General features: G+C 36.8%; 1 protein-coding gene across 7 annotated transcripts in view; it reads right to left on the reverse strand.

The window, feature by feature from the left end:
* The window catches only part of UTRN (utrophin), a 519,047-nt gene that overhangs the window by 253,542 nt on the left and 240,695 nt on the right, over positions 1-24,810 (reverse strand). For all 7 annotated transcript variants that reach the window (XM_061207128.1, XM_061207126.1, XM_061207127.1 and 4 more), the window contains 5 exons: positions 21,957-22,032; positions 16,600-16,814; positions 14,141-14,258; positions 11,005-11,210; positions 8,127-8,281 (listed from right to left, as the gene is read on the reverse strand). In XM_061207128.1, coding sequence (XP_061063111.1) covers positions 8,127-8,281; positions 11,005-11,210; positions 14,141-14,258; positions 16,600-16,814; positions 21,957-22,032 — 770 coding nt within the window. The remainder of the gene's footprint in view (positions 1-8,126; positions 8,282-11,004; positions 11,211-14,140; positions 14,259-16,599; positions 16,815-21,956; positions 22,033-24,810) is intronic.

Genomic DNA, 24,810 nt, shown 5'->3' on the forward strand with positions numbered 1-24,810 from the left:
CGAATTGCTACTTCCAAGCCGTTGTTCTTCCATCTTCCAGGCAAAATCCTACTCCTTCAAAGCAGAAGGCATTTTCCATTATGCTCATATACTGACCTCCAGGTCCATGGTAACTGCACATAGGCTGCTCACTGCCTCAACAGGTAAGTGGAGTCTGAAATCCAACTCAAGATCTGCTTGCCAAGCCATAGGCTCCAGTGAAGGACTGCACCTCCCAGGGAAAGGGACATGATAGACACCATTATGGACTAGTGGCATCCCGGTCTCCACTCCCTTACAAATATCTTCCTCTCCCCTGTTCCCTCTCCAACTGACTTTCATCTGCATTCTTCCTACTTGCCTCCAAGTAGATACACATTGCTAAAGAACACCACAACAGGGCTATCTTTCCTTTACATTATTATTATAAATCACAAATAGGCACCCATCACTGCGCAGCACTAAAGTTCCCCTAGGGAGCTCTCTGTCCCACCCACTTAGATTCTACAACTGATCCTCTTTCTTCAAACTTCTCTCAGTCGCACCTCCAGCCTCACTGAGAGCACGCCTCATGGATCATAAAGAAAGCAGAAGTCACTGCACTGAGAATATGTCATCTTCCCACTACTAAGGCTCCAATCCACATGCATCTATACTCATCTCACTGTCCTTCCTGTCATAATGGAAAAAGCATCCCAGCTCTTACCAAACTCAGTTCTACAGATCTCACCTTATCAACGGAAGGACTTCTTTCCTCTTCCTTTGTCACCATAGTCTGACATCACTCTACTAGATCATTCCCATGAGCATACACACATGCTTTATTTCTCATGTCCCATTTTAAAGAAAAGTCAATCACCTCTCTTTAACCTTCATTGCTTTCCAGATACTACCTAATCTCTCTGCCCCTCTTTACAACAAACTTCTCTGGTGATCTTTCCACAAATCATTTCTATTTCCCCAACTTGATCTCCTTCTCTACTTTCTACCCCATTACTCCCTTGAAATTGCTCTTTTCAAAATCACCAGAATCTCCAAAATGCGGAATTCCAGGAATGGTGTTGTGTCATCTTTTCGAATTTCTCAGCCTAATTAAACACAATGGATCATTCCCTCTTAGAAATATTATCCTCTCTCCATTCCCTCTTAAAAATATTCTCTTCCCTATACTTCTGAACACCTGGATTTTGTTTCTACTTCATTCGAAGATTTTTCTGAGCCTTTTCTGTTCTCTTTTCCTTTTTTTGCTCCATCACCAAACCCTAGACTCTATGGACTCAATCAATCTCCCTCTTCTCCATCTTTATTCTTTTCCCAGTGATCTCATCCAATCCCACAGATTTAACCTCCACTGTAGATGCTTAGAACTCCCCAATTCCTATCTGAGCTCTGGAATGTTTGAGTTCCAGATTCACGTATCCAATTATCTATTTGACCTATACACTTGGATATCTAATAGGCATCTCAAATGAGCATGTCAAAATCCGGTTCTTGATTTTTTTCTCCCAGAAACTCCCACAGCCTTTTCCAGTGAATGGTACTACCACTCATCTTTTCACAAAGTGCCATCTTAGATTGTTTCCACTCCCCCAAATTACATATCTAATCCATCAAACATCTTTTCTACTTCCGAAGTACATCTCAAAGCCATGACCTTCTTTCCACCATTGCTGGCACACAATATCCCAGGATACCCACCATCTCTCACCTGGACCACAACAATCACTTCTTTACTGGCTGTCCCAATTATTCTCTTACACCGCTAAAATATATTCTCCTCATAAGACTAAGCGAGATTCAATTGAAAATTATAAATTAGATAGTGTCATCCCTTGCTTACTGATTCCAATAGCTTTCCATTGTACTTAACAATATCCAAACCCTTTCCCATGTCTTATAAAGTTCAGCATGATGTTGCCTCTGCCTCCCTCTTCTACCACTTCTTAAGCCCCCTTATTCATTATATTTCAACCACATTCTATGCTGTTTCCTGCCTCATGACTTTTACCTTTGCTGTTGACCCTAGAATTTTTTTCAGATGGTTCTTCTTAACCTGAATCAGCTCAAATGCTGCCTTCTGCATTATGCTTTCTAAATTTAGCCGGGCTAAATAATTCCCTCTCTTACGTAGCACCTCTTTAGTTTCTTTTGACTCCAAAATCATCATCTATAATTATGTATTATTTTCTTTTTACTACCTGGCTCTTCCTATGAAAGGTAAGCTTCCTTCGGGGTAGGTACAGGGCATTGTTTATGGCTGAAGCTTCAGGGCTGATCACAGAGCTTGACAAAGATAAGGCTAAATAAATAAACATTTAATTAATTAACTCATGGGAAAAAAGAACAAATGAAAGCAAAGACAAAGGCTACAGGCACTGGTCCTTTAGGTTGTTTATTATGGAGTTAAATGCATTAAGAAAGTAACTGCTTGCTTCAGCTTGATATGTACAAAATGAAAACATTAGTATTGTTAGGTATGTACCACAAAGACATTATTGGTAAATTTTTTTCAAAGGCAATAAAACAGTACTTGAAATATTAAAACAATATAACAAAAAAGGAAAATAAAGAAGAGTATAATTTTTACACTTTTCTTCTTTACCAGTTTCCTTCCCAGCTCAGAAGGGAAAACTAAAAACAAAATGCTAGCAATGAAAATAAAAGAAACAGGTTGGAAAATAAAGGTAACGTTCAGGGAAAGAAGTAAGCTTCGGAGAGGATAAATCAAATTGACTGACCCAAATCTCTGAACCTCATACCAGCGTACAGGCTCAAAGGATATGGCTACCAGTACTTTTCACCTAAGCTCATTAATTTGGGAGTGACAGCTGCTACAACATTCATTTTAAGAGTGCAAAGGATGGGCCAGGTTGATAGGACACAATCTCCATATGAGTATCTCCACTGACCACAGTTCAAAGAAATTGGCCAAATCAAACAATGGATAAATGCTGAAGAAGAACATTTCATTTTTATTAGTCAGTTGGGACAATAAACAATCACTGCTGAAAAAGTAATAACAGAAATAATGAAAGTTTCAAAATATACAATAAAAATAACTGGGAAAGCAATCAAAGGCAAATTCAAATTTTTGGAATGTAATGTTTTCAAAATAATCAAGGGCTTCACAAATTCAGTCTTTAGTATACACAATATTTATATAACCCCTTGTAAACTATGTGCATTCCACATGTCCAGCAGGACGTTATTAACAAGTTAATGAACATTAATTAGAAAGACAGTGTCATTTCTAAAGAAGAAAGTTCCTTCACTAGATAAATCTGTATTTGTGGCTCTCACATGAAATAAACTTTTAAAAATACTACACCCTTTCTTTCCAGGATGGTTAGACTTCTGCTTAGGCAGAAAACACTTAAATGCAACGTAAATTCAGCAACTGTGATGATTTTACTAACTGCTATGGTCTGAATGTATCTGTCTTCCTCAAATTCCTATGTTGAAATCTCAGTGCCCAATGCGATGGTATTAGGAGGTCGGTCGGCCTTTGGGAGATGATTAGGTCTTGAGGGCAAAGCCACCATGAATGAGGTTAATGAACTTATAAAAGAAGCCTGAGAAAGCTCTCTTACCCCTTCTGCCACATAGGGAAATGAGAAGTCTGCTACCCGGAAAAGGGTCTTCACCCGACCATGCTGGTATCCTGATCTTGGACTTCCAGCCTCCAGAAATTTGAGAAGTACATTTCTGTAGTTTCTAAGCCACCCAGTCTGTGGAGTTTGTTACAGAAGACTGAACAGACTAAGACATTAAACAAGAAAACTGCATTTTCTAAAAGTTTCATCTGGTAATAAACATTTAGAATATCTATACTGCACTCAGTAAATCAGATAACCAATTATTTTCTCATTAATGTAAATAGAGACTATTCAAAATGACTACAGACAAACAACTGACGATGACTAAACCTTCCGCTAATTTAACCACAGACAGTACTGTACAACAGACCAAAGGGCAACGGACTTATAAGGAAGACATAATATGACAGAGCAGATGATGATAATGTGGGGTAAACTTTTGTTGAGCACATACCATGTATGAGGAACTTTTATACCTAATTCTTCATCCTAACAATAATCTTACCCATTAGATATGTTCTCTGCTTTACAACCAAGAAATTGAGATTCAGTGAGTTGAAATAACTTGGTCAAAGTTCACACAGATGGTAAGTGAATAAGTTGGGATGTTAATCAAGGATTGCCAGATACCATAGCCAGTGTGCTTTTCGTCCTGCCTGTACAAACCGAGAAATGCCTTAAAGTAGGCAGCAAAAGATGGCTTCCGGGGGATGGAGGGCAAAGAGAAAAATACATAATAATTAATGATCTATAGGATATTCTTTATAACATAAAGTTATATTGTCTCATTTCCTTCATAATATTTCAGCATAAATAACTATGTGTGTGTATATGTATGTGTGCAAGTATGTGCGTATGTGTATATACATACACATATACATGAACATATGCACTCCAGGGTTAAAATAACATTTCAGACCCACATGAGGCATCTACACTCTGAAAGTTACTGTAAGCCCATTTCAATTATCATTATCTCAATTTGCGCTACAAAATTTGTTAACTGGCATTAAGAGATGTAAGAAAAAAATTTCACCAGCAAAAAGAATAATGGTCAAGATATGTCAATTAGTTTAAAATGTTAGAGACAGACCTGTTGTTTACAGAATCCAAAATATTGGGAGCCAGTTATGTTCAAGAATTAATAATTTTTTGTACATTAGAAAACTATTATTATGAATGTATCTAAACGACATGTTAACCCCAACTACGCCCTGAGGCAGCAAACACATTAATATTTCTGCAGCTAGGAACAAGGCTATTCACACTAAGCGGGATAAATAAAGACCATAATAAATAGCCTCATGTCAATTCAAAGCTTTCTGTTATCAGTGAGTATTGGATTTTGGCGTGGTAGATAAGGGATCGTGAATGGCCAAATGACTTAGTCCAATTGCAATTCAGACAAAACATTTCCTTTGAATGCTGATATTAAATTTCATATATTATACTGCAATAATAGTGTTCCATGTGCAATATAATAACCCTTCACCCCTCCAGAATTTGGCTGACTACAATGTACATTCAGAATACGGCTGGGAGATGAGAGAAAAGCCATGGTGTAAAGGTGCTCCAGGGCCACTACAGCAGGCACAATGGCCATGTACTGGAGAGAGTTACATTTATTCCTGGCAGAGGCCCCCATATCTTTAATCAGATCTGGTTTCTAAACTCAACACAGGTAAGAACCAGGAAATAGAATCACAAAGATCTGAGAGGTGGGTACACAGAACCGTCATCAGCAATAGCTGAAGTTCTGACAGCAAAGAAGAAAAATAAAGCGATTTTTAAAGAAAGATAAAAGCCCAACTGCACAATCAAAAAAGGCTTAGATTCCAATCTCAGCTCTGCCCGTATGAGCTGTATGATCTTGGGTGTTCCTTAACTTCTCTCTACTTCAGTTTGTTCATCGATATAATGTTGATGAAAATTCTTCCTATCTCCTATGGGTGTTGAGAGGATTAAATAAAATAATGCAAGTGAAGAGCTTAGCACAGAGCCTGACAATTAGGAGATGCCCAATAAAATTTATGCGCTAAAAACGAAGCACAAAATCTCACAAAACATAGCAGCCTGAAAAAATTCACCACCAATTCTTCACAGCGTGGAGAGCATTGTCATAATTTAGTAAAGAAAAATATCATCTTGGCTCTGCCATGTGCCTTTGAACGTGTCATTTAACTTGTCTGAGGGAGCATTAGAGTAAGCCAAGCATTCTCGATGGAAGAGATACATGGTTCTTGGTGGTGCGAGGTGGCGGAGGGGAGTGGGAAAAATCTACTCTTTTTACATATAAAGCGTAACTATAAAGTACAGAAACAGATACACAGGATACCCGCGGTATTAAAATGTCCTGTGGGCAAGTATCTGAAAAGGCTCCTTAGGCGGGGTGGATAATGTAAAAAAGGTTGAGAAACACTTGTTTAAATGAACTGTAAGGTCAGGTACAGCCCTTATATAGTTCCTTAATTCTCTCTTCATAACAATAATGCCAAGTATTCAAAAAATGTTTAATATAGGTTCATGTACTTTGCTAAAGAAGGCAAGGAAAGATTTGTATATTTCAGAAAGATCTTCAATTAAACAGTTCAAAATTGTAAATATCATTGTGTTTAAAAGAGAAAATCCTGGCAATACATAGAAAACCCAGCTATCACTATGATGGGATCCCGTGAGCCACAATTTTGTTGTATTTTCTCTGCTTTATAGATAATAATATACCTAAATCATGTCTAAATATTAACATGTTTACTTATTTCCCCTAAAACACAGAAAGAAAATAGAATAAAGACAACGACTTGTAACTACCATAAAGCTGGAACACTGTGGTTGTCTTAGCTATGATAAATGAAAGATCACCCTGGAATATAATTCATCTTTAATTGCCTCTTCCATCTAATCTAACCACTGCTGTAGGCTGTCTCAAAATATTTACAAAGTAAAAGCAAAATAAGAACTGGAGTTGCTAAATAAAGCTGGCCACACATTCCTAAGTGATCAATTTTTCTGGTATTGTTTACAATAAAAACAAAGTCATAATTCTTACAGATGGAATTTGTGGAAACACATAGATAAAGTATGCTTAAGGACGATCTCTCTTAATGTTAAGGCTGGGTTTTTTAACTGAGATATAATTGACATACAACACTGTATTAGCTTTAGGTGTACAACAATGATTTGATATATGTATACATTGCAAAATGACTAGCACAGAAAATTTAGTTAACATCCATCACTACACACGGTTACACATTTTTCTTGTGATAACTTTTAAGATTTAGTGACTTTCACATACACAATACAGTACTGTTAACTATAACCACCATGCTGTATCTTACATCCCCAGAACTTATCTTGTAACTAGAAATTTGTACTTTAAAGCTGTTTTTAATTCCTCCTCTTCCCTGCCTTAGTTTTGGGATTCTTACTTTATCCAAATTACCTGTTACAACAAGAGAAAAGCAGTTGTACTAAAATGCTAGAAAGACCAATATTATAACTCTATTCTGCTTTAAACACTTTGAAGTTTTGTATTTGCTATCCTTGTCTTTCTTTTCTCCAGAATCCTAGGGATATGCAGCAACACTTTCATGTTCATATACTGACTCATAATTCTTTTCTTTGAGTTTCCCAAAATTTACATTAGAGATTCTAACTAAAAATGACATTCTAAAAGTGTACAAAATACCTCCATATCAAACCGTTACTAAATGCTTGTCCATACTTTATTACCAGTAATATATATCATAAAGTGTTCTGATATTATCCATTTTATTCATTGCAAAATAAATGTGGTTTTGATATCAAGTTAGCTTTCGGGCAGTTGCATCTGAATATTCAAGATGTGTGAAACCATAATTTCATTTAGACACAGGTATTCACAGTACTATGCAGGAAGCAAACACTTTTTTACTGATGATGAATATAAATATGCAATCTTAAAGAGATGCTAACCATTGTCTACAGTGCCTCAAATTCTAGATGTTCAAGTGACAGAAAAATTTCTCTTATAAACACGTATGCTATTTTAGACTGTTCCAAATATACTGATGAGATAGAGTAACGAAAAGAAAAGACAATGTTAGTTGAAGCCCAACATACACTTAGTATACTTCAGGAGTCTAGTGTGGATCCATGTGTTCTCAGCCAAAACCGAGGATGACCTGACCAAATAGCATACTGTTTTAATTACCGTTAGGGATAATATTACCCTGATGCCTCTGTAATACCTAAGTGTTCCTTACCATCAGAGTACTACAAAATGTACTCTAGGCAATGCCAAGAGGCATAAGAAAATCAGAACACATAAAATGATCACGGGCAAGGTTTAGACTCATTCAAGGAAAAATACCATTGCAGAAATTCAAGTACCTAATGTATAAATATACACTCTGTACTAAGTGTGATAATACTAACTCAGTATAGCATAAAAATTAAAAAATAATAATAAAATATGTGACCTGTTCCACACGCTTCCATGAGAAAGCCAAAGCAATCAAATTCTCAACTTGACAACATACAGACATACACCTGCCAGGGCCTTAGCATTACCTTTGTTTTAGATTGATCCATGATGTTTTTAAGTACTCCGTGGTTTCCTTCACATTCCTCGTGTCATCACTGCCATATTCCTCCAGCAGTTTCTGCAGGACGTTGTCGAATGCCATTACGATACCAGCACCAGGAGCCAGTTCTTGAAGCAACATCTAAGGTGTAATTTCAGATGTAATTGTTAGACTGGATCACTCAATAACAAGTATGACCAAAACACTGGTCCTTCCAGTAGGTTTTAATATGTTATAGACACAGATATCAAAAGAAGGAAACAAATTATTAAACAAACTCTTGCATGTAAGCTCAAACAAAAATAATTCTGGAAGTGAAAAGTGATCAGGTACATAGCAGATAACATTAAAAGGTTACTGTCTTTTCTTCTTTGATATGTTTTACTTCCTCAAACCAGTTGTCTTCTTTCATTCCTACTGCTATATCTGATCCTTACAGGAACATGTATCTTACAGGAATGAACTTACTATAGAGTTAGTTCCTCTGTATGTGCTTGAAGATGTGGAAAGGGCAACAACATGGAAGTCTTCTTGTCCCTGGATCACTGTGTATCACTGTTTACAAAGTTAACTGCTTGGGTGGATCCAGTAGCTATGCAAGGTTTACTGAGAGTTGCTTGAATAAACTAAATTGATGCTGTATGTCCATAGGCATTGGTTCCTTGATAAATTTTTTCCACCTCTGAGAGCTCTTGTATCAAGATACTCCCCATGAAATCTAAATGACAAATGAATGTTCTTAAAATGATTTTTGTAGCGACTAGCAGAAAAATCCACCCTAAAGTTCCAGAATAGAACTACGCTGCTGATTAGAAAAGAATATTCTTTTTGAATTATGGTTTTCTCCAGGTATATGCCCAGTAGTGGGATTGCTGGGTCATATGGTAGCTCTATTTTTAGTTTTTTAAGGAACCTCCGTACTGTTCTCCATAGTGGTTGTATCAATTTACATTCCCACCAACAGTGCAGGAGGGTTCCATTTTCACCACACCCTTTCCAGCATTTATTGTTTCTAGATTTTTTGATAATGGTCATTCTGACCCGTGTGAGGTGATACCTCAGATGAATGGATAAAGAAGATGTGGCACATATATACAATGGAATATTACTCAGCCATAGAAGGAAATGAAATTGAGTTATTTGTAGTGAGGTGGATGGACCTAGAGTCTGTCATACAGAGTGAAGTAAGTCAGAAAGAGAAAAACAAATACCGTATGCTAATGCATACATATGAAATCTAAAAATAAAAATGGTACAGGGCTTCACTGGTGGTGCAGTGGTTAAGATTCCACCTGCCAATGCAGGGGACATGGGTTTGAGCCCTGGTCCGGGAAGATCCCACACGCCACCAAGCAACTAAGCCCGTGTGCCACAACTACTGAGCCTGCGCTCTAGAGCCTGTGAGCCACAACTACTGAAGCCTGCGTGCCTAGAGCCCGTGCTCCACAACAAGAGAAGCCACTGCAATGAGAAGCTCGCGCACCGCAACGAAGAGTAGCCCCCGCTCGCCGCAACTAGAGAAAGCCCGCGAGCAGCAACGAAGACCCAACGCAGCCCAAAGTTAATTAATTAATTAATTTTTAAAAAATGGTACTGATGAACCTAGTGGCAGGGCAGGAATAAAGACGTAGACATAGAGAATGGACTTGAGGACACGGAGCGGGAGGGGGAAGCTGGGGCTAAGTGAGAGTAGCATGGACATATATACGCTACCGAATGTAAAATAGATAGCTAGTGGGAAGCAGCAGCATAGCACAGGGAGATCAGCTCGGTGCTTTGCAACGACCTAGAGGGGTGGGATAGGGAGGGTGGGAGGGAGGCTCAAGAGGGAGGGGATATGGGGATATATGTATGCATATGGCTGATTCACTGTGTTGCACAACAGAAACTAACACAGTATTGCAAAGCAATTATACTCCAATAAGGATGTATTTAAAAAAAAGAAAAGAATATTCTGAATATGATGATTGAAACATTGATATCACTTTTAACTGTACTCCTCTGGTTAAGTGTCCAGGGTCTTTGCTGATTATTACTTTTGAGTCATTTGGTGAAGACAAATCAGCAGATAGCATAAACACAGAGAATGATCCAGGAAACCAGGATACCTGGCCACTTGCTTTTTAAGTTGTAACCATGGAAAGTCTACATGTCTGAAGAATAAAAACACTCTCATGTCTGAGACTTTTCCCATATATCCTTTATTATATTCTTCACAAGCGCACACTTTCATTTAGGCTATCTGAAGGGTAAATAAATGTTACACCAAAGTATAACCTAACAACCATAACCTCCAACTCAAGAATATTTTCTATGATTGTAGAGATTTAAAATAGCACTTTAAAAATACCATAAGTGTTCAATATCATCAACTCTATAATCAAACTAATCACAAAAAAGGTACCTGCTATGATGATATTGATAAAATGGTTTGGTTATAAAGGTATTAAAAGAAACTAAACTTACTTAATACTTGATTTGTTCACTACAGTAGCCCTCAAATGAAAGTCTCAGGAGATTTCATAAATAAAAAAAATACCTTCAGGGTAGATATGGAAGGGAACAAAAGGAGGGTTCCTGGGATCCTGAAAATGTTTTCTTTCTAGATGCTGGTTCATGGGTAAGTTCCATTTGCAAAGAGTCAGTGAGCTATAAATCTAGGATACATGTACATTTCTATTTGTTATGCCTCCAGAAATTTTTCAAAAACCTTCCTGGTCAAATTCTTTCTATAAACTTCAGTGTACATTCTAAGCACTTGGGAAAACATTATGACAAGGGTCCTAAAAATTACAGTTAGCAACAGAACAAAAAAAGCACATCCCACAAATTGATAATGCCAGAAAGTATCTAATGAGTCTTACTTGATTATCAGAAATTTGTTTGATAAGCGGATCCCTTCGAGCTTGTTGAAGAATATAGAGGCGAGCCTCGTATTTTCTCATGAGCTCCTCCATCTCTTCCCTGTGGTCATCCCACTGAAGACTGTCAATAATCATGTCCTCCAGCCGCTGCTGTCTTAACTCCACACCATGCTGGGTGCTATCCCACTGGTTCTTGACCTTTTCCACTGGAGGAGGCATTATATATATTTTTAAAAATCCCAGAAAGTAACTATCAGGAAAGGGAAAAAATACCTGATACCAAATTCATCACAAGTAAGGTTATATAGAGAAAAGAGAAAGGAGGCAAAATGGTACATACATTTTAAAGGAGTTTTATTATGTCTGCCACACTGTATGATTGATATATTTCTGAAACCATCCTTGAAGAAAAAATCTTGAATTAAACTCTATTTTAAATGCATTAAAATATCTCACAATAAAGATACTGACTATTATAAACTGACAAACCAAAAATTATAAAGAAAATAAATTCCTACTTAATTTATATTTACAGAACTTGGTTTGAAGAAGGTAGATTTTAACAGTACATTATGATAGAACTTTATGACCAAAGATATAGTCACTTGTCATCCTCTAAGGAAATGCTCTAAGGTAGTATTGATTTTAAAAGAAAATAAAATACTTAAGAATACTTTTCACATTTGTTTTACTGTAGCATAAAACCTCTCTAAAAGGAAGTGTTTTTATATATTCAAGAGAAGCACTAAAAGTAAATTAGATTCAAGTTCTAGGTACCCAGCAGTTTTTTATTATAAAAAAATCCATATTGGCTCTTTTGCTCTCTCTTTTTTATTGTTTCTATTTCTCTTTCTTTCATTCTCTCTTTCTGTCTCTTTCTCTTTTCCTTTTCTCTCCCCTACTTTCTTTCCTCTTGTATTTTTAACATGTGTCAAGGAAAAAGAGATCTAAGGAAACTTAAACTTTTGATTAATTACTTCAGGGGCAATTCATGATTTGAACTGAAGTACTAGTAAGCAATAACTTTAAATATCTTCAACAACCCATTCGTAATAAGTAGGTAGAAAGCTAGAAACAAACTTCTAGAAGATGCCTTGTATGCCAGAAAGACTGAAGGGCTGTAGTTAAGCACCAGGCCAAGAAGAACTTAACTAAAAAATAACATTTCAGCTAAGTCATAATGAGACCTTTTGTTAAAATTCTTCAAACAATACTGGGTTATAGTAAACCGTAAGAGCGATCAGTTTAAGACTGTTCAGAAAAATGTAAATTATACTTATGTATAATAATTCTAAAAAATTGTTCAGTGAGATTATTTTATGCTGTCTTATCTAACAGTTTAAATAAATTGCTTACGTTTTAACTTAGGGAGAGGGAAAATTTATTGTAATGGTTTACTTGTCAGTTACAAAGTTACATAAAGTACTATAACTAATAGAATCCTTTAATACTGAACAAGTACAACTAAAGATATCAAGTGACAGCAAGTATCAGAGGTTTATCATAAAAGATAAGCAAATTATCCTATTCATTGGAAATAAGTGCAAAAAGCAAGTTACTATTGGTAGTACCCTCTGGCTGAGGGTGGTTTTTCATATAATGAATAGTGATATGGACCATGCAGCCTCTATACCAGAAAAAATTGAGAGAAAACAAAAAGAGGGAGTTAAATTGAAAAAGCAAGGTATTCGGGAGAAGAAAACCTTAAAGCAAACTTTGGACAGAGAGGAGGGGTGGAGGAAAAAACAAAAGATGGTAGAAAAAGCAAAGTGGAGAAGCCTTTGTAAATAGTTTGGTGTCACCAAAGCTGAGAAACTCCTTTGCCATGTGATGGGAATCAGGGTCACTCCAGAGTTCGATAGGCCGAAGCAATCCACCAGTTAATAAAAAAAAAAAAAAAAAAAAAAAAAAAAATGGGGGAAAGAAAGAAAATGGCTTACTTAGTAAAAATAAACCAATATTGTGACACACTAAAAGTTCTCTGCTAACTCATTTCTTATAATAACCTTGTTGCTGCAACATTTATTTTGAAATCAAAACAGTTTTTATAGGGGGAATAGTTGACTTTCCTTCAGAAATATTAGCCTAGGTAATAAAATATCTTCTAGTTTATATTCTGCCACAAATAAATATTTATTAAGTAACTAATTGGTACTGGGCCCTGGGGGAGGCCTCAGGGCCAAAAAGGGGAGTATTTACAATCTATGGAGGTGAGAGAGAATTAACTGTGAGATCTACAATGAAATTATGGGGGAAAAGGTCACAGCAGGAACTAAAGATAGAAAATATAGTTCACCAGAGACTAAAAGAGGGTGGGAGAGACTTCACAAAGGAGGTGACATTTTAGCTGCCGAGTAGAATTTCACCTGGGGAGAGGCCAAGAAGAAAAAAATAACGTGAATAAAGGTAAGGAGACTAAGAAATGTCAGGGCGTTTTAAAGAATATATACAGCACAGAATAATTACAGACAGTGCTGAGGGCTAAAGAGAGAAAGGGAGTGATGGAAGCAGACAGTGATTGCCCCTATGTGACATTCTTGAGAATTTTGACTTTGTTTTGTACGTCATACAGATTTAACGGATGCTTTTAAGCCAGAAAGCAAATTTGAAACAGGGAACTTTGTTGTTGCTGTTTTGTATTTAATTTTTGTTTTGTTTTATTTTGTATTTAACTAAAGTATTCCCAACTTAGTGCCAGGCACACAGGTGTATAGTAACTGCTCAATAAATATTTTTGGAATGACTTTTGAGAAGATGAGTTAAGAGACACGGTAAGATTTGGTTCCCGTGAATATAACAGAAGAATGGATTTGCATTCCTATGGGTTTCTCTAACTTTTGTTTTCTTTGGTTCCTTTAAAAGAAATTCTAACTTAAAAGAAAAAACTTCAATGTATTAGTAATTACTTAAAAGTAATGATATTAATACTTTAAGGAATTCATAAGGGAATTATGACAATGTTCACAAAAAATAAAAAACAAGGGAAAGCTATGTTATTAATAGAGTATCAAATATCAAATCATCAAATAATATTAATTTCTGGTTGAATAATCTTCAAAAATGTATGTGTGTGTGTGTATGTGTTACCATTTTCAGGGAAAGTGAATGATGATATATAATTTTTTTAAAAACCTACATTTTTCTGTGATTGCTGTTCTCACATCTGAACTGGAAGCTTTATTTTTCAAATTCTGTGCCAATGTAAAAACATAATCAAGCTGAGGATGGCGCTGTTCTAAGTCAGCCTTTGTGATCTGTTAAGACAAAATGATTGTTAAAATAGGTTAATAAGCCACATGATAAAATAGTAACAAAGCAAAATTGGTGTGCTGACATCAAAGTTGTTGTTTTCCTCCTATAAGAGATAGTGATGCATCAGTGACGTAGCGGAGAAAGTGCAGGAATTGAAGTCAGAGGTCCTAGGTTCGAGTCTCAGCTCTCCCACTTAACACCTGGATCACCAGGCAAGGCACTTTACCTCTCTGTGGTTTTTTTTTTTTTTTTTTTAAAGATTGATTGATTGATTGATTGATTGCTATGTTGGGTCTTCGTTTCTGTGCTAGGGCTTTCTCTAGTTGCGGCAAGCGGGGGCCACTCTTCATCGCGGTGTGCGGGCCTCTCACTATCATGGCCTCTCTTGTTGCGGAGCACAGGCTCCAGACGCGCAGGCTCAGCAGTTGTGGCTCACGGACCTAATTGCTCCGCGGCATGTGGGATCTTCCCAGACCAGGGCTCGAACCCGTGTCCCCTGCATTAGCAGGCAGACTCTCAACCACTGCGCCACCAGGGAAGCCCTCTCTGTGTTTTTATTTTCACAAAAAGAAATAATAAAATGCTTGCAGTTCAGCTATATCAACTCTGAGGAAATTAAACGAAGAAAATCTCTTTGAAAACTAAAAAGTGCTTTCAAAACATCAGCAGTGATTTCTGCAGCTGATGCTTTGCATATCTGTCCTACATCAGATATGAACATAAACTAATGGCATCTACAGGGATGGAGGTAAAGTATTAGAAAAATCCTAATTGGAATAACTGCAAATTAAATAATCTTAGACATGAAAAACTGCTGCTCTAGAAAGTTTGTATCTCTTAGTACTAACAAATATGGGAGAAAAGTTAGCAATATCAGGAAAATGGTGTGTTTTAAGTATAGAACTAATACCCATAAAGATTAGAAAACACAATTTCCAAAGATTCTCTCCCAGCTCTTCCTCTGTGAATTCACTAATTTTTCAGATTTCAATTATTCCTACAGTGTCAAATATTATTTCTAAATGGCTTATTCACAACTTCTAATCCTGAATCGCAAAGAGACAGTTCAATGAATGCTGATCATTTCCTTCTAAATGGCATAAGGGTCTCTCAACACAACATATTTGAAACTAAATCAATCAAACCCTCATCCACATTCCATTTCTTCTGTTCCTGATTTCTGCTAATTGCAATAGCATCATCTCAGCCCCTCAGCAAGGGCTTTCCTCCTTGTTTTAAGCATCTCGTACACAATTCCCAGTCTTCTTACTCAAGCACAGCATTGTTATCATCAGTCTCCAGCCACAATTTAAAAAAGAAAAAGGGAAAAACAAGATGCTTGGCAACTGCTTACAGACTAAACGTCCAAAGAGCTTTGCGTGGTCTACAAGCTCCTTCACAATGTGAACTTGAGCTGCCTTTGCTCTCTTACTTCCCACTACACCTCTTTCCTGCACAATTCTTGACCCAATATCCTTCATGCTCCCCACCTCATGTCTTTATTCACCCTGGTCCCTATACCAGGAATGCCATTTATTTTGTCTCTAAATGTCAAAGTCCCATGTAGTCTGCCTTCCTTCACTGTGGATGTAATCCCTTTCCTCATTCTGGCTCCCCCTTACAGGTGGCGTGTACCTGTCCTGCAGCTTTTATTAGACTGTGCCTGGCCACACATGTTTTTAATATGGGAATAAAACTGATACCTACCTCACAAGATTATTAAAGTGAATGAAATAATACATGTAAAATACTCAGAAAAATACCTAGCATACATTAAGCACTTAATAAGAGTTAGCAAGAGCTGTTATTATTTCATGGTTCATTCCCAGTTTCTATCTGGCATATTCTTTTCAATATCCCTAGACAGCACACAGCCCAGTACCAAAAACACACTAAATGTGGAAAAAGAACTTTACAAATTGATATTAGATGGCATATGTATAGAAATAAAACTATAGTCAGGATATTCTCACTTATGATGTCAGCAATTAAACAAATAAGCTCATTATGAAATATAAATTGAAAAGGCGCTTCAACAAATTATTCTACATGACACTAGGCATTAAATGTAACACCAATTTACATTTATACTGATGTGGCTGGATTTACGATATCAGTTTTAGATCATAAAAATACAGTGACTCTACAGCTCACGTTGTTAAACCTGTTCTTACGAAAACAGCACAAATGCAAGAAAAGCTTTACTCATCAGAGCTAGCCCAGGATGGCTGTTTGACAGGTCAAGAATTTTTTAAAGCTCATTCTCCCAGAGTTTAAGATAAACAAAAGTGATCCAAACAGATCTTGCTGTTTCCATGACAAGCCTTTACACTAGGTACCTACTTTCATTCGGGAGATTGTCTTATTGATCTCTTCTACATCCCCGACAGTGACAATGTTGGACTTCAGCATCTGGTCGATCAACACCAGCCAGTCGGCCAGTTCTGTTATCGTTTTATCCAGATCAGCAGGAACTGAAATTTCTGAAGTACGAGGAGACTGAACAGGAATATCTGATGCAGATGATGCTAGCACCACCTTTTGGACACTGGGATGAGCTGAAATAAAAAACGTAGCAAAGTATCAATAACACAGCAGGATAATCTGACTGTGGTGATGTAATGGTGACATGTATGTGTATTTATGTAAAATTTAGTTTAAGTAAAACAATTGAAAGAGGTTTTTATTTTTTAATACTGAAATGGCAATGGTATTTCCTGAAGTATCTATATGTCTTTGGTTGCCATAATGGCAATTAAACACACAGTCTTACCACATTCTAGGGCAGCAATAACTCAAAAGTAACTAACGCTGATATCAAGAGAAAATAAAATAAAAAGTACATCAACCATGAGAAAATTAGGAGTGTTATTTTATTTTGTCAAGATGTTTTTGCTTTAATTGTAAAGCCATTTTATTTGTAATTTTCTGTTCTTTTTCACTTCCCTTTACAACGTAAGCATTAGTCATTTTTAATAAACATCACTGTGAATACCTATGTAATAATCTATGTATATAGTCTCTAACTTTTAGTTACCTCTTTTCCTACAGCTGGATACTTAGACTACTCCTGAACTTTTACTTTTAAAAAGAGCTTGCATATACGGTCAACTAATATTTGACAAGGGAGCCAAGAATATACAATGGAGAAAAGATAGTCTTTTCAATAAATGGTGCTAAGATAATTGAACATTCACACATAAAACAGTAAATTTGGACCCATGTCTTACACCACTCGCAAAAAACTAACTCAAAATGGATTAAAGACTTAAATGTAAGACCCAAAACCATGAAACTCCTAGAGGAAAACAGAGGAATAAAGCTCCTTGACCTGGGTCATGGTGTTGACTCTTTGAATACGCAACAAAATCAAAACTGAACAAGTGGGACTACATCAAACTAAAAAGCTGCTACACAGCAAAAGAAGTCATCAACACAACAAAGTGAAAAGACAACCTACACAGAATGGGAAAAAAAATATGTGCAAACCGTATATCTGATAAGGGGTTAGTATTGAAATGTATACATATAATTCAGACATAAGAAATGAGAAAATCCTATCATTTTAGACACCATGGATGGACCTTGAAGGCATTATGCTAAGTAAGTCAGACAGAGACAGACAAATACGTATGATCTCATATATGGTATCTAAAAAGAAAAAAAATTCATAGGAAAAGAGATCAATCAGACCTGTGGTTACCAGAGGTGAAGGGTGGGGGGAGAGGAAACTGGAGAAAGGTGGTCAAAAGGTACAAACTTCCAGTTACAAGATAAACAAGTACCAAGGATGTAATGTACAACATGAAGACTATAGTTAACACTGCTGTATGATATATAGGACAGTTGTTGAGAGTAAATCCTATGAGTTCTCATCATAAGGAGAAATTTTTTTTCCTTTTTTCTTTTTTTAATTGTATCTATATGAGAAGATGATCCATTTATGGTAATCACTTCACAATACATGTAAATCAAACCATCATGCTGTATGCCTTAAACTTATACAGTGATGTATGTCAATTATTTCTCAATAAAACTGGGTGTAAAGAAGCATAGAACTTAACACAGGTGCAGCTATAGCCATCTGTCAAGGATATTTAAATTCCTATTACAACACTGCGTCAGAGAACAAAAAGAATAATATTAAGGAAATTCAAAAAAAGTGCTTTTGCTCTGAGGCTTTGCCTACTTATCATCTTCTAAATGAGGTCTCTTGATATTCTTTTTAAAATTTCAATATCCTCTCAGCACACGTGATTTCCTCATGTGCTCCACGGCCAACCTCAGTGGCACAGTCTCTCTTACACTTCTCTATTTTTCTTCCAATATACCATGTATTTCACTTATTTATTATGTGTATTTACTGATGAATCCCTGACACCTAGAACTATACCTGGCACATAGTAGGTGCTCAATAAATATTTGTTGAATTAAAAAAAAAATTTGCAAAAGAAAAACAACAACAAAAACCAGAAAAAAAAAGAACTTGCAAGAAGTATCTTTTTGTGTATTCTTTACAGTTCTGATTGCCACCTTAGTAGAAATTTCCCAAAACAGAATTACTAGGTTAAAAAATATGAAAAAATTTAATGTATCTACTACTGATTGCCAAATTGTTTTCCTTAAAAGTTGGAAATTTAGACTTCCAGCAGTGTGTGGAACTGATGAACATCCTGCATCCACACAAACAAAATTCTATCTCTACGGATAAACACACATCTTTCATCATTGCTTCATTTCACGTCTTTTTGGATACCAGTGAGGATAAATATTCTTCACGTTTGGTAATCAAATATGGCATAATTTATAACTGTAAGTGTTCTTTATCTGCTTCCTTATCAATTTGGATGAACTCTTTATGCAAGAAAGATAAACCCCGTCACATTGCTGAAAACAATGTTTCTATTTTAGGATTTAATTTTTTTTCTTTTTAACATATAGATGTTAACAAAGTTCGGTTGAGCAAATCCATAAATCTGTCTCGGGGGACTGTTTTCTCAGAACTTACTCTTGTCTTCTCCAAAGATTTGATATATATTTTCTCTATATTTTTTGTTTGTATGTTTTTGTCTTATTTTGAACAGTGGGAGACTGGTAATTGTTTTTCTTTAGTTTTTATACAAGAGGTGGTTGAATTAATTATTAGATCTATCTAGACCCATTTTAGCATACGGTATATTAAATGAGGCTTAAATAATTTTCTAAAAAATGAAGTCAATCTGTAAATTCAGCACAATTAAAAAAAAAAATCCCAACAGGTTTGTGTGTAACTTGACCAAATTATACATTCAAATTTTGATTTTAAAATTAATATAGGAAAGAAAAGGGCCAAGAACAGTCAAAACATTTTATTTTTGATAGTCATGCCCTACCAGATATTTAGTTGTATTACTCAGCTAATAATGAATGATTAACCTCGTGAATTACAGATCCAGACATTCAAACAGACCACTAGAAGAGAACAGCCACAGTGCGTAGGTGGCAAAGAAGCCTGACCTTGGCAGAGACTACATTATAGATCAATGAGGAGGAATTTACTGGTCAATAAATGATGCTGGGAAAAGTGGTGACCCATGGCTGCAGCGGGAAGATGATGGGACAGATTTTGACCTCACATGCACCTTAGGAAAATTAATTTTCAGTGGAATTAAGGACCTGCATATGAAAACTAAAATTGTAAAATATAGAAGAATATCTTTATGACTTCAGAGTAATAAAGGATTTCTAAAATAAATCACAAGAAGGAAAGCTATTAATAGATCATTAATGCTTAAGAATTCTGAAAATAGTACCACAAATAAAAAATTTAAAAGCCACAGATTAAGGGAGAAGGTATTTGCAATGCATATTCCAGACAAGGAATTAGTAACAAAAGTAGTTTTTTCAAACTCAAAAAACATCAACCAGCAATCCACAGAAGAGGAAATAAGAAAGACAATAAACATATTTTTAAAAGGCTCAAGCACACAGGTAATTGAGGAAACGCAAATTAAAATGAAGTGCCCTATCTCCACAGGTCATAGGTTCCAAATGTGATGTCTGGGGAGCTCTGGGTCCCTAGAGACCCTTCCACGGGGTGTGGATGCCAAAACTACGATCATCATCATAATAAGTTATTTGCCTCTTCCTGCTCATTCCTTCTCAAATGTAGAGTGGTGTTTTACTCAAGGCTACATGACATATGGTATCACAATAGAGCGAATGAAGAAGCAGATACAAGAATCCAGGTGTTTTCTCTTATGGCAGAAATTTAAAGATTTTCAAAAATGTAATGCCATATCACTTTTCTAAGTTTTTTTTGTTTTGGAAAATATACTTTCTTATGTTAATATCTTATAAAATATTTTATTAACAGAATGTTTTTTATTATTGTTATTTTAACAAGTTAATAAACAAATAACTTTTGAAATTTCTCAGTTTTACTTTCTAACTAGGTAAATATTGATGGACATAACTCACACAAACAAAAGGTCTTTGGGGGTAATCAATAATTTTAAAAAGCATACAGTGGTCCTGGGAATAAAATGTTGGAGCGCTGGAAACAATGTAGAACAATGAGAAGCCTCACATTCAGCTGGTGGAAGGGTAACCTGGAACAACTAGTCTAGGCAGCAGCTAGCAAAGTAAAGTTGCCCATATTCACCACGATCACCCCAGTGATTCACCACCATATACCCTAGAGAATACCTCATACATCATTCTGCCCAATCCTCACTGTCACTTTTCGTACTTTTAAAAAATTGAAAACAATCTAAATATTCATTCATTGTTTCATCAAATATCTATTAAGAACCTACAATGTGCAAGGCACTTGACTAGATGCTACAGGTATGGGAATGTGTAAGACAAAGGCCTTGACCTCGCAGAGCTTGCGTTCTGGTGAGGGTGAATGGATATACGTCACGAAGTAAAACCGATGCAAGAAGTTGGAGAGAAACAGGATGTATCTTGGAGAAAGACAGGATGTATCTGACATATGGTGGTCAGGTCAGGAAAGGCCCATCTAAGAAGGGAATATTTGAGAAGAGAACTGAACGAAGTGAGTGTGTGAAACATGCAATATCTGAGGGAAGGACATTTGGGTAAGAAAGAAGAAACAGCAAGCACAAAGGCCATAAATGGAAATGTTCTTGGCATGTTAGAAACAGCAAGAAGACCAGTGTGTTTGAGGCAGAATGAACAAAGGAAAAAGTGATAAGAAATGGGATTAGAGAGACAGGTAGCAGACAGATCATACATGGTCTTCTGGACCATGGTAAGACTGTAGAACACACTTCACCTGTTTCTAAAGCATCACTTAGCTGCTATCAGAAGAACAGATTATCGAGGAGTGGTAAGATAAGAATAGAATCAGGACAGCAAGTTAGGAGAATTGTTCACTTTAAAATGTCCCCAGAAAACTATTTTCCAGTGTCCTCACCTTACCTCTTCCCTTGCCTCCAGCAGCATCTGGTTCTACTCTGGTCCCAGGAAAGGCTAAAAGTCTCACCTCCCATGAGAGGGAATGCCTTGCACACACTGGGCAGTTAAATATGTCTTGTGTTTAGAGAAGATGTTCTTTTCAAATGATTGAAAGCAGAATAAGAAATCACAACTGCATTGTGTTTTTAAATAAGTTTTTCTAATTCACATACAATGCTCGTAATCATAAAATTTTGTTATGTATAAAAAATTTTGTAAAGAACTAAACTGTATCTTACCAGCAATTCTTGTCTGAGCAACAGAACAGGGCTCCTGGATGCGTTCCTTCAGCGCACTAGGCACTTCTCTGCATATCTAGAGCATCAGGCCAAACAGAAAGAGAAGGATAGTATATAAATAAAGACGATTATATTTTCTGAAGAGGAAGCGTTCTTCTAAATGATAATGGCGCCGCTTTCCTCCCCCTCAATGCCTAAGCTTCTGTGTCCACTTTCACTAACTACTATCCACTGTAGTCTTGCCTGACCCCCAGCTCCACTAGCATCAAGAATGTCATCCAGTTCTTAACTGCCTTGCCCCTTTGCAACATTTAATGCTACCACTCCCTCTCCCTTGAATCTTGTTAATATTCTACAATCTTGATTTTACTCCCACCTCTCTGACTGATCTTCTAAGTGTCCTTCCCCAGCTCATTTTCCTCTGCCCATCCACCAAATACCAACATTCTACAGGGTAGGTTTTTTGGTCTTCTAACCCTCGATACTGGCCTCTCTCCCTGGGTCCTGGTTTCTAATGGTTTCACTTATCATGTGGAGTTTTAAGAGGCTGAAGACTCCCCAAAACGTATCTTCAGTCCAGCTCTCCCTGTCAACTGTACATTCAGACGTGCCCAAATATGGATTCATCATCTGCCTCCTTGACACTCTCTTCACAAAGTTGTCTAATGACTCTAACTATTTTCCCAGATCAGTTACCCTGATCTGGATGGTGGGCTTTGCTCAGAGGGGTTACTTGATGTCCTGATGTCCTAAGCATATCCATCCTTGGGTTCGCTCCATCCATCTCTGTGGTGCAGCTATAGTGATCTTTCAAAATGTAACTTGTTTAAAACCCATCAACAGTTTCCCACTGCTTTCAAGGTGGTGAAATAGCCTCAAGACGGAACTCGAATTCCTTGTGATGCATGGTGAGGCCCCTAGGTCTCTGCAAGCATCTCTTGTCCTTCCAATTCATATTGAGCTACTTCCAGGACTCAGATTCACTCTCTATCACCTCTAGACCCTTTCACTTACTGCTTCTTTTCCCTGCAATGCCTTTTCCTCCATTCTCCATCTGACCAATACTCATTCATCTTTTATCATTTTAGCTTGGATATGATCTCCACAAAATCTTCCATGGTTATCGCCCAAAGCCAGGTAGGTGCTCTACCTTTATGTCCCCATGGATACCTCTTTGTTATAATTGCTTGTCTACTTGTCTCACCCACAATAAGCTCTTTGGGTTAGAAGCATTTTCATGCTCTTTACCGTATTCCTAGCTCTTAAAATGGTGCCTGGCATAAAATGAGAGTCCAGTAAAAACCTATTAAGTGAATGAATAAAAGCATGAATGAATGAAATGTCTCAGATTAGTATTTCTTAAAATGTGTTTGTTGAAATTCTCTACAGAGTAAGCATTGCTTGGTCTCAGACATTCGTAATTCACATAATTAGTGTAAAATCTGTGTGAAGTCCTGTGATAAAGGAAGGTTTGGCTCCATCTAACATCGTGCTCCCAAAGTGACCACCATACCCTATTCTATACAATACCCATTGACAACCTCTGTGTTAAATAAATGCATGTGCTCTGATTGATTATGCACAAGCTGAGTCTGGCATGTTTGACACGGGGCCAACAAGCCTGGAAAGCAGCACAGGGAGAAAGAGTAGCAGATGAAGTCAGAGAGATAACAGGAAGCCAGAACATGATGAACCTAGTAAGTCACAGTAAGGACTTTGGCCTTTACTCTGAATGTGATGGAATACCATTAGTGGGCTTTGTTCAGGGGAGTTACTTAAACTGAGTTATGTTTTAACAAATACTTTGGCTGCTTTCTTGAGAAGAGACTGACAAAGGGAAAAGGAGGAAACAGGAAGACTAGTGAAGTGGCCATTGTAGGAATCATACAACAAGAGATGACAGTGGCTTGAAACAACTTAGTGGCCATGGGGTAGTGAGAAATGGTCAAATTTATGAAATTTCGCAAACCTAAGAAAAGCCGAAAGAATTGCCCAGGGAACACCCATGTGCCACTCAATATGTACAATTGTTAAAATTTTGCTGTATTTGCCTTATCATGTATCTAGTCATCTAGCCATCCATTCAAACCGTTCATCAAAGAGACAGGCATTTTGAAGGAGAAGCTGATGATAGTGACTCCAAGGTTTACGTGTTTGTTTGTTTTTAATTGAGATATAATTCACATGTCATAAGACTGAGTCCAGGGGTTTTGGCATAAAACACAATAAGGATGTAATTACCAGTAACTGAGGTGGGAGAAGTATACTAAGGCACAGGAGGGAGGTGGAGATCAGGAGTCTGACTTTGTATGTTAGTCTGAGATACCTATTAGACAGTGAAGTGGAGATGCTGAGCAGGCAGCTGTGATGAAGTCTAGAGTAATGAGAGAGTCCAGGCCAGAGATACAGATGTGTGAGTCATCAATAACAGTAACTCATCAAGACGGTAATTCTCAAGCAGAGAGGCTAGATCAATAAAGCACCTAAATCATTAGATATAGAATGAGTGTTATCATTTTAAAAGGATAGAGAGGGAGGAAAATGACTGATATGGGACCTATCCAAACCAGGGCAGAAACATATCCATTCAGTGTCCCAGACAGACCTCACACTCTGTTATGGTATGTACCCAAGCCAAAATATATAGAAATCTATTACTTTATCTAACTCTGTTTCAACTGCAAAAAAATTAACAGTATGAGAGAAAGGACTTTATCTTAGTCATATTTGTAGCCACATACCATTACATCCCATGTGGAACCTAGTAAATACATGTTGAATGAATAAAATCATTAAAAATAAATCTACGTATGTGAAAAGTCACGTGCAGCATCACAAAGTTATTTTAATGCTT

This window comes from Eubalaena glacialis, chromosome 12, assembly GCF_028564815.1.
Source record: "Eubalaena glacialis isolate mEubGla1 chromosome 12, mEubGla1.1.hap2.+ XY, whole genome shotgun sequence".
NCBI classification, from domain to species: Eukaryota; Metazoa; Chordata; class Mammalia; order Artiodactyla; family Balaenidae; genus Eubalaena; species Eubalaena glacialis.